We start from the raw sequence: 11,579 nt of genomic DNA on the forward strand, positions 1-11,579 counted from the left end.
GAATGTCACAGTCCCGAAGGACTGTGTACGATCCAAGAAAACCGTATCAGCCTCCTAGGTTTTCGGACACCTCTAGAATATATCTAGAGACGGACAATATGGTAAATATATAATGTTCTAGAGCATTCCATCGTAAATGGCAATAATTGGTAGATAGGCAGATGCAATCTCCACCGTTAGATCGAAAAGCAATCAACGGTCGTAATGAGAGGGACTCTTGTATAAAGAGCGGTTTGAAAGCATTTTTTTTTTTACCTTCTCTTTCTACAATCCGGGTGAGCGAGCTTAGCTTTTCCATTTTAAATAAAGTTTCAATTCATACTTTCTCGAACGACATTAGAGGGCTAACGGCAATTTCCTTTGCGAAATCATCCGACCTTCCCGCAGGACACTGACAACCAACTTGCGACTTCTCTACACACAAGAATGAGAAAACAATTACGATAATCCTAGAGAACCAATTCAAATCGTCAGTTTCCTTTTCATTCATTCCCTTTCATTCATTCGAATTCCAACTTTTTAATACATCATCCACCGTTTGAGATACTTCCTTGATGAGGTCATTTGACGATGTAATCTGAGTGAAGCCGTTTGTACACGTGGGTGTTTTCTTCCAACTTTTAACGTTGTGATGTTAAAATCAACTTGATGAACATATAATGAACTACATGGGTGCTGCCGTGAGCTTGGGAGAAGATTACTTGCTTGTTTCATTCTGAGTGTTTCTACGCTTTGGATGAGCGCTGGTAAGCTTTGCCCTAGTGAGTCCTTGCGAAGAAGATGATGAACAGTGACAAGGAGGAGCTCGGAGCTCTTGTTTCGTAACTGGTTGCATCGAAGGCTTTTTTACTGGTTAAGCTATTTCGATTGATGTGGCATTGTTTGATTATTTGATGAATTGAATAGGTATGGGTATTATGGGCTGCTTTTGTTTTGAGCTCAAGCATGGAGGTTGCAAGGAAAGACAGAAGAAGAAAAACGAAAATAATAATCAATTGGGGCCGAACGATGACTATTCGGTTTCTCTGTTTTTATGTTCTTTTTATTTTCTAAAATAGATTTGGAACATAAATTCGTTTGGTAAAATAATTTTATTTTTCAATTTCCGCGACAAATTTAAAACCCAGTAATAGATTTGGAAGAAGTTGAAATTTTTTACTTTTCTAATTTTGCAACAGAAATATAAATAACAACTCTCTTTTATTGCTTGCCCTCATTGCTTGCCGCCGCCCACCTGCCCACTATTAGCCGCTGCTTGCTGTCCACCGCCGATCGTTCGCCACTCGCCCATCGCTGGCCGGCTGTATGCTGCCATGGCCGCTCGCTGGCCACCCGTCCCCCACCCGCTGGCCGTCCATCGTTGCCCAATGGCCATTCGCCGTCCGCCGCTTGCCGACCATCCACCTCTACTTGCCGTCAACGGCCGGGAGTAGAAATTTAAAAATAACCTATCAAACAAATTTTTATTCCGGGAACAAAAATTTTGTATATTTATTAAACGCTACTTTTTGTTCAGAAGCTCGTTTGGAAAACAAAATAGATTTTTCTATTTTTGGTCAAAAATAGGGCCGGGGAAGAGAAATTTTATCATTCGCGCCCTTGGTAACTATCATGTTTCTCTATTTTCTATTCTTTTGTTTTCGGAAAAGAAAAAAGAACATAAATTTGTTTGGCAACCTAGCTAATTTTTCTATTCCCCATAATAGAAAAGTGGTGGAGAATAGATTTGAAATAGAAATAAAAAGTAAAAAAAAAACATATTTCTTTGTTTCAGGAACAATTTCTGAAACAAGTCATTTTCTTTTTTCTCTTTTTTTTTTTTCCTTCCTTCTTTCTTCTCCCCTAGCCGGTCGCCGGCCATCGCCAAAACCTCGGGCGAGTCGTGGCTGGGTGAGGCTCAACCTTGCTAGATTTGGACGAGTCTATGGTGAGGCCGACCTTGCCTAGCCACCGCGAAGTCAACCTCGCTAGCCTTCGCTAAGGCCCGACGACTAGCTAGAGGAGGAAGAAGAAGAGAGGAAAAAAAGAAAATAAATTTTAAAAAATAAAAAAAATCTCAGAAAATTATTAAAAAATAAAAAAATCCCACGTCGCAAACAAAATTTAAGATCGTACCAAATGCTTTTGTGTTCTTTTTCTATTCTGTGAATAGAAATTTTGTGCAGTTACCAAACGTGTTCTTTTGCTCAAAAACTCATCTAGGGAATAAAAATAAAAAAGACTATTTCTGAAAAAAAAAATTGTTCCTGAAAACGGAAATGTTACCAAACGCATCCTAAGAAAATAGTAAAAAAAAGGTTTTTTTTTAAATAAATTATTTAATAGAGCCGAAATTCCACGTGGAGAAAGAGAGAAATTCAAACTTTAAGGGCAATGTTAGACGGATAAATAACAGAGCCAGATTTAGTATGAAGCGAAAATTTGTGATATTTTACTAGACATTAAAAAAAAAAAGTTTGGGCCAAATTTGAGTATAAAGTCAAAGTGGGTGCTTTTTAAAGGGAATTGAGCCCATGTTCATACGGTGAAAGAGTTCTTTGTTTCTTCCTGTTCAGTCCTTTTCACAACGTAAAAAATTTTGCTGCGGTCAGATACACGCCTTTCAACTTTCAAGAGACGTGTTCTAACTATGGTGAAGATAGCACTCCGGAACACAGGTCCGGAACAGCCTGCATTCACCAACAATGCCCACAAGGATAGCATTATCGATAGATTTCTTTTCCATTAGCTGCAGCACGACCCCGGCGTCGAGCTCGATGATCAGCCAAGCGCCCACAATTCAGCCAGGATAAGGTGAGGTAGAACCGATGCTTCGTGCAAAAGCCGCAAACCCATCGACCCTAGTGGTCGCGAAGAACACCTCCGGCAACCCCGTGGAACGGATTCATCGAATCCGAGTCATCCGTATTGGATTTAAACCAACCAACAGGGGGAGGAGTGCCTCTTGAGATTTGAAGGTTTGCTCTTTTACAACCGATTGCAAGTAGGAGTAATTACTGAAATGATCTCTTGACGCACCATGGCACCTGCTTTTCGAAGGTCGGACAAGAACTTCCACAGACATTCGGCTAACTTGTAATCCCGCGAGAGGAATTATCGTGGGAAGAATGAAAGCCTTTCGATGTCACTCTTGTGTTTGTTTGCGCTCGATGTGGAATCGTGTTTGTATTTCAAATATGAAAGGACTTCTCTTTGCATCGGTTTTTACCAACAACAGACGATAATATAATCAATTAGAGTTCATGAGTTACACTTGATCCAGAATCCTACTTCTTAACCCCTAATAACAACTCCATCGAATAAAATCTATTAGCCGTTTTCGCACAGCGACGGATGCGCAAAGTCATGTAAGACCGATTCCTTAGACGGGCAACATGATCCGATAGACCTCGAGCAAAGCAAAGCCAAGTAGAACCGTTTGGTGTACCCCTTTTTTCTCTACACGCTACAAATGGAGGCGACACCCACCTAATTCTGAACAAGGCAAGAGATGAGATACCTTTAGAGTATCCAGAATACAGCGACGCGGCAGACCCCGCCTAATTTGCAATTGTCCCACCCACAACCACCACACGCACAGAGATGCTTGCTTTTTGTATGGGTTCGACAGATCAGTCCATGGCCATAATCAAATGTCAATTGCCAACAACAACTGGCATGAGGAAACAAGGAATTGGTCCGATTTGGTAAAGAACTGACTGGCATTATTGGTTGGAACTAGAATACACTATGGTCTGGTCTCAGCCCCAATTGCGATTGGTGCAACCAAAATGGAACCAAAATGGAGAACCAACAGTACCAGAAGACACAGCATACATCACCATACCGTTCAAGCTTGTCGATGCCAAATGTCAAAGTCGATCAAAATCAAGTACAGGCAAATGAAAACAGCTCACTGTATGAATTGCCACATATTCATGTTTCGAATTTCACTTACCTGCGCAAAATAGAACTCGCCCACTTGGGATTCCAGTTGGAGAAGAGAACAATTGAGGCCACAAGACATCAGTTTGCTCATGCAAACATCAAGTTCCATCAGACAAAAGCAACCACAAAGGCATGAAAACTGCCTTTCAAATTTCAATCCACTGTACTGCAAAAGTGTATTTGATGATTGATTTTACAATTTTGGACCTAAGGCCCCTAACCTATCTGTGCTAATAAAACAAAAGTATATTTTTCCAGGTGACCAACAAATGAAAAATTATAGAACGCAGCAGTTCTTGAAGTTCAGCGCGAGTATGAATGTATGCGATGAGAATGGACATCAGCATGATACATCTTGATTTGGTACACGGCCTTGGAAATCAAATCCCTCAATTCAAGATTCTGCCCAGTTATGGAACGATCTACTCCCTCGAGTGCAGTCAAGACCCTAGCTCTTTCCAGACCCTCATTATCTCCAGCATGTATCGCAAGGTAGCAGAGGAGGATCAGCGCATTCAACTGAGCTCGTTCATTGCTCCTCAAAAGTCTCATGAGAGGAGGGACTCCATTGAACTCAACTATTGCCTTCGAATGTGTTGTGCAGAGATAATTATCGGGACAAGCGAACTTCACCAGAGAAATGGCAGCTTCAGTGGCCACATCTTCATCTCTGTGGCTCAGTTGGGTTACTAGCGGCTGAATTACTCTGGTTTCTCTTGCTGGAAATGTCCTGGCCAATGAACCAATGGACCTTATGGCAGGAATTTGCAATGATGGGCGGTCTATTTCCTTGACAATCCTCAAAAGCTGATCCACAACGGCCTTAGCAGCCGGCGAACTCGTCTTAAAAGCCGCTCGCCTAAGATCACTGTTCAGTTCAGCAGCTGCGGTTATCTCCATCAATGTCATCAAACAATTGTACTGCAACTTGTCGCGCTCTTTCTCGACCAACTTTGCCAAACAAAGCAATCCTTTTGTCTCAGTTATCCTCCTACTATTGGGAACATTCCCCTTTGCAAGCATCCACAAAGCCTCCGCAGCACTACACTTCAGTTTAAGCTTAATCTCAGGCGTCTCACCCTCTCTTTCCTTCCTGTGACCCCCCAATCTATTAACCCCATCTGATAACGAGCGTGAATGAGTGCTCGATTGAGGGAGATGGCTGTTAGATTTCGCCATTGCGAATTTACCCTTTTCCTTGTTCAATTGAATGATCGAATGTATACTCTGCTTACCCAAATGAACTTTCATATCATCCTCCATAAACGTCTCGAATGACAACATCGACACCAGAGGGCTAATGGCGTTCTCCCTTGCGAAATCATCTTGAGCGACGGGGTCGAGCTCTGCCATCCTCGCCACCAACCGCGCCACATGTATCTGCACCCGCATGGGCGCGTCCCTGAGGACCTTCACAATGAGAGGAACCCCGAGTTCGCTCACGACGACCCTGACTCTCTCTTGATCATTGGCCAGATTAAAGAGCGCGACCGCGGCGGCAATTTGCGCCTCCGGGGCCGCAGCCTCCTTCAAGAGCTTCAACAGAGGAGGAACCCCACCTTCCTCCACAATAATCTTCTTGTTCCGGTCGTTATCCTTCGCGAGCGAAGCCAATTCATTGGCAGCCTCGACTCGGTCCGACGATTCTCCCGCGTAGATGGAAGCAATGAAGGACCAGACCCACGCCAGAATCGGATCGTTACTCGCGATCGGCGGCAAGGAGAGCACAATCCCGCCGCCGCCGCCGCCAGGCTCGTCGGGACCAAGAACACTCAACAACCACTCCATATCCCCAACGGAGGCGTCCAGCAGGCTCAGCACTTTCCTGAAATCCGTGACGCTAGTGATCCTGACCAGACGGCGGATCAGGTTCTGGCGCCTGCACTTGCGCGCGAGGCTCAGGGCCCGCTCGAGGCTCCTGGCGACCTCCGCGGCGACGCGCCGGACGGGGCGGTCGTAGAGCGGCGGCGGCGGCGAGGACGCGAGCCGGGCCAGGGCCCGGAGCATCTGCGACAGCCTCTCCACCTGCCTCCCAATCTCGGCGCACTCGAGCTTGAACGACTCGGACTCCTTGACCGCCGCGCGGACCCGCTCCGCCAGGACTATCGGGTGCGACAGCGCGTCCTCCACGCGGCCCTCCCCCGCCGCCCCATCCGCCGCCGCAGCCTTCGCCGGCGGCTCGGCGATCCTCCTCGGCGGCTGGAGATTCATCCGGAAGCAACGAAACGACGATCGTGAGGAGGCTTTCGGATTCATCGAATGAGGCCGAGGTTTGGTCGGACTCGGACACGGACACGGACGCGAGCGCGCCGAGACGAAGGCAGCTTCTGGGGAAGGCGTCAGAACGTGATGGGCATGTCGTCTTCACGTCGCTCCCAGTGAGAGAATCGCCGCCACTGTCGTCGTCGTCGTCGTCGTCGTCGTCTCCTTCGCCTCCTCCTCCTCCTCCTCCTCCTCCTCCTCGAAGCGCGTGGTGTAGAGAGAGAGAACTTCCGGTTGACTAAGTCAACCTTCGCCTGTAATTTCCATGGACGCTCCCGCGAAGAAGCGGAAACTTCTGGTTTACGTTACTTGGGGGCGCTTCGAGTACTGTCAATTTTGAGGACGACGAAGGGGAGGAATTTGGCGCGCACGCGCCCGTGGGGAGCGCGTGGCCGGAGAGTTTTTTTCTTCGTGTATTTTTTTCTTTTCGTCTGCAGCTGTTTAATCCCCAATGTTTTTTTTCTATCTAATTCACCAATTTAAAATATATTTATTTTGCCTTCTCCACTCAAAATAAAAAATAAAATTAGTACAGAACAGATATTCTCTCACTTGTTCTCGAAGTTTCTGTGGGGTTGGCGCCACGACTAGTGTAACGACCCTCGTTTTGGTATTTATATTTGGGTTGATGCCTAAAAAATATTAAAATTAGTAAATCTGTAATAAATTTCATAAAAAATATAAAATTGGTACATCTGTGATAAATTTACCATATGTTAGTTTTCGTTCAATTTTACCATCTAATTGTTGAGTTGAATGACACGTTCGATCCTGGATCAAGATGAATGCTGGCAGCATGTTTAACACACCGATTACGTAAAGCTCGCGGTAGCAAGGATGGAAAATATTGCGTCCAATAGGATTTGAACCTATACCAAAGGTTTAGAAGACCTTTGTCCTATCCATTGCGTCCAATAGGATTTGAACCTATACCAAAGGTTTAGAGGACCTCTGTCCTATCCATTATACAATGGACGCCTTTTTCTTTTTATTCTAATGACACGAAGATTTTCAATCCTCTGCTCTACCGGCTGAGCTATCCTGACCATTCTTTACACATTATCCTCATTTTACTAGATGACTTGGTTCTATGTCAATTAAAAAGACGAAAGGGGTAGAAAAAGTCTTATCCAGACTAGTAGTATCGCTGCTGTCCTTTTTGCAGCTTTCGTTGTTGCTGGAACTATGTGATATGGTTCAACAACTCTTCCATCATCGGATGAGATGGGTATCCCACCAATTACTCATAGTCTAGGTTGTAGTGTTGGGGGGAGGGGAAAAAGAGATAGGTGTATCGATTTAGAATTTTACACGAATTTATCAATATATGATTTTTTGTGGCGTTAATCCAATTTAACGGAGGTTAAATTTATCACAAGTGTATCGATTTGTGATTTTTTATGATCAAAAAATTAGTTTTAGGTAAATTTATCATAGGTGTACTAGCTTGAGGTTTTTAGTGGTCAAACAATTAGTTTGAGGTGAAATTGTCATGTGTATACCAACTTAGGATTTTTCATGGTATTAACCTTTTATATTTTTCAAGCCATCATTTAAATTTTGATAATTTTAAACAAATGATCGCTTAGATAATTTTGATAACCAAATATTTGACTTGCCTTTATCTATACTGCATAAAGGGAGCTTCTAAAAAGTTTTGGCGTTAAATTGAAGTACTAGCATTAAAGTAATCGTTCTTCGAATTATGGCACCGAACATTATAGAATTACGTAGTGCAAAATTTATCTGCCGAACAGTGTCCTTGAATGCATCAAACCTTTGAAAATTTGAGAAACTCGGGGTTAAATGGGTTCCCAAACGTGTCTTAGCATTGATCGTTGCAGTTGATCGAACGAAATTGGCGAATCAACGAGGGTCCAAGCTCTGTTGTGCAATCTTAAAACAGAGCAAGGTCAGAGGAGAATCAAATGTGAAGTTACTAGAGATGAGAAAAATTTTGCTTGTGTGAGGTTACATTACGTTTTTTTTTTGAGGAAGATGAGAGCTCGTAATCTTAAAGGCAAGGTAGAGAATCAAATGTGCTTGAGAAAAATTTTGCTTAGATTACGCTATGTGAGAGATGAGAAAAAAATTTGCTTGCGCTAACGTTAGAGAGAATATAGAGAAGTACGAGGTAACGCAAGTGAGAACTTGAATAGATAGTTTACTCGCCACCCGTAGGAATCAAGAGCAATACTCACCACCCGTAAGTAGTCAACCTAAGAGGTAAGAACGAAAGAAGAAAAATTTTCTTGTTCTCAAGCCAAAGGCTCAAATAAGTTATGAATCAATTAAGTCTTGTTTTTTAATTCATCATGGTATGCTTAAATAACTGAGCATGGAACAAGCCTCCAGCATGGGTAATTACTAAGATTCATTGGAAAGACAAAACTAGTTTTACTAAAAAAACAACTACAATTAACGACTTTGGAAACTTAAACGACATTTACTATAAATATAGTTGGCCGTAGGTCTCCGAGTTTTACTAGTTTCAAAGTAGCTGAATTAATGGCCTCCAATGAATGATCCGGCATCAGACACTTTTGCGGTGTGTAAAACTCGCACATGAGTTTTACTTTGTCTTCATCTTCATGGTAGGGAGAAAGATCCGCGAAATTGAGCTTTGCCGAACCTTAGCAAATGAACTTGATTCCAACGAATTTCTCGGACGGCCTCTCCAACGAACTAGATAATACATTAGTTTCATACTAACAAATATCTTAATGGCATGTTGACAAGATGAAAATATATCAAACGTATTTTGAGAATTGATGAACACTTTGAGAGAGAGCGCTTCGGGGCATATGAAATGAAAGTGGTAGGTAACGTCTCGGGCCGCTATAATCATTCCTTCTTCATTTATAACTTCAGCATTTGCCTCGACACATTTATATGGAGATTCACCGTCTATAATATCATAGTTACTTGATGGCATCTGGATGGCGAGCATCTCTCCTTCTTCAATTTGTTCTACAATCTCATCTTGCTCCTTGGATTCAGACTCTACATGGTATTGATCTTGTTGAGTCTCTTGAAGTTCTGAATCATTCTTCTCGATATCTTGAATGGCGATAACCTAATGGTTAAGACATTCCACTTGTAGATGGTCATAGCCGTAGCATGTCAAAATAGCCGTAGCACTTGAAGTACTTACTATCTTCACCATTTCATTCTTTTTTGAGCTCTTTAATGAACTCAGGGGGCTTTTCCTTTTCTTTCTCTTGTTTTTGAGAAATTCTTGGCTTGATTAAAAGAAGAGCTGTCGAAGAAGTACACACCTTTAGTTGACGGGCTTGGTCGAATATCTTTTGCCACCCCTTGGTCGTTTTTCTAGGAGAGTGAGGACCATTTTCATTTGTTGAAGTTCAAAGCATAGCAAAGACTCCCGGTGTTGCTGCACTTGGCTCCTAAAATCATCTACCTCCACGTCCCGTAGGTCTCTTTCTCGAGCCGTAAAAGACTCAACACTTGGTCCACGTCGATGACGACCATCCAGTGAACCTTGCTTCGATACCAATTTGACGCATATTAATTGAACATGTACCAAAATTCCAAGGACCACGTTGAATATTTTTATATAATTCAGGGATTAAATTGAACATGCACCAAAAATCCATGAATCACATTAAACAAATTAAAAATTCATGCACCACATTGAACACTATGATAAAGTTCAGGAACTATATTGAATAAATTAAAAGTTCATAAACTATATTACATATTAAATCAAAATTCGGAAACTTTTTGTGTGATTCTCCCTTATGTATTCCTTACTTCTCTCTCTCTATTCTCTGATTTCTCCTCCTCCTCTTCTTCCTCATTCTACTTTTCGCTTGTCTTTTTCTGTTTTTTAAGTTTTTCTCAGTAATAGTTATCATTATTGCTGTTGTCCAAGGTAAGACAGAACCCTCGGTCATCCTACCAATTTCTGCATTTGTCACCTCCTAGAGAAACAGTGCGTGTTGTTCTTCTCCATGGCCTTCACGCTGGTTTCGTCCCTCTCGAATTCTCGAAATATTTATTATTATTCATCAAATGTCGCAGCTCGTTTCAATTTCAGAATTCGGGATGAACTCGTCTCCCTGGTGATTTCTCTTCAGGTTCTTGCTTCTGCTATTTCGTGCCAACGGAGTCCAATCACAACCGGTACGTGGAAGACGGCGACAAAGCAATCGGCAAAATCGATCGCGATGAAAGGAACACCGACAGAGATTTCGCCTTCCGAGCCATTATGTTTTTGTACAGGTCAAGTTTAAGGACAAGAAAGGATTTTCATTTAATTTTGCAGATTTCTTTTTATTTTCGTTTATTTATTTGCCGTTTATTCTATCAGGTTGCTAAATTATTTTTCGGCCAATTGAGTCTTTTAATCGTGTTCTTTGTTCCTATCGATTGTAGATTTCTATATGTGTTTGCGCGCCCGCAATAGCCCGTTGATTCGACCTGAAATGCTTATGCGCAACAAAACTGCTCATAAAAGGAAATCCCTAAGAAAGGAGGAGAGAAATGGAGAGCAGGAACCATTGGGCCACCGCTCGACCATCGGCATGGGTTGCTAGCCCTCGCTTATGCTCGACCCAAGGTCCGGCGAACCTCCTTATGCTCGGGTAAGAGGCGAGCATTGCCTCCGTGAGCCTTGCATCTGGGGGCAAAAGTCGCACCTCGCCACCATCGGGGAGGGCCGCATGGTGGCGAGATGGTGACCCTCCCACGGTTACCCAGAGAGGGTTTTCGGTGGCGCGGCCGCTTATGCCTCACCCCCGCTCCCCCTCTCTCTCTCTCTCTCTGGCGGCGGCGACGGCCACCCCTCATCCAAGCACGGCGAGGGTCATTGGACCTCAGCCCAAGCCCACCGGATCCGACAACTGTCGCTATTAATTGGGCCGACGGCCCAATCGCCCCCTCTTCTCTCTCTCTCTATTTTTTGTGATTCTCCGTCTAAATTTTCGGTTCAAGTAGTGCTTACGTGCATTTTAAACGGCCTTTTCATACTCAAAGAGGAATATCGGAAAAAAGAGCAACGTTATCCAAAGACTCAATTGATCTAAACAAAATCTAGAAATTTAATTTCACATTCAAAGTCTGTTAAGAAATTGTCACTAAACCATTTTTGTCGTAGATGAGCTTCAGAGTTCGGGAATATCCTTGACCTATAAAGATAAACAAATTATCTGCGCCTATAGTTCGTCGTCATCGTCGTCGTCGTTTTTTTTATGTAGTTTGTTGTCGAGTTGCACAAAAGAAGTGAAAAATCAACGGACCCGACCGCCAGTCGCTCATCTTGGCTCGTGGCATTACGCGAGCCCAATTCTTCCTAGGGGTGAGCAAGTTGGACCGACCAAATCGGAATCGGATCGGACCGACCGGTTTGGTCCGATTCGCGGGAATAT

General features: G+C 43.3%; 1 protein-coding gene across 1 annotated transcript; it reads right to left on the minus strand.

Moving 5' to 3' along the window:
* Window positions 1-4,058: 4,058 nt before the first annotated feature.
* LOC115689947 (ARM REPEAT PROTEIN INTERACTING WITH ABF2-like) lies at window positions 4,059-6,548 on the minus strand. The gene has a single exon (XM_030616152.2). It carries the CDS (start codon window positions 6,181-6,183, stop codon window positions 4,231-4,233), a length of 1,953 nt encoding a protein of 650 aa, XP_030472012.2. The 5' UTR covers window positions 6,184-6,548; the 3' UTR covers window positions 4,059-4,230.
* Between the last annotated feature and the right edge of the window lie 5,031 nt (window positions 6,549-11,579).

The sequence above is a fragment of the Syzygium oleosum genome, unplaced genomic scaffold (genome assembly GCF_021117445.2).
Source record: "Syzygium oleosum isolate NSW1041296 unplaced genomic scaffold, Sole_v2.1 Sole_v2.01, whole genome shotgun sequence".
In the NCBI taxonomy this organism is placed as follows: domain Eukaryota; kingdom Viridiplantae; phylum Streptophyta; class Magnoliopsida; order Myrtales; family Myrtaceae; genus Syzygium; species Syzygium oleosum.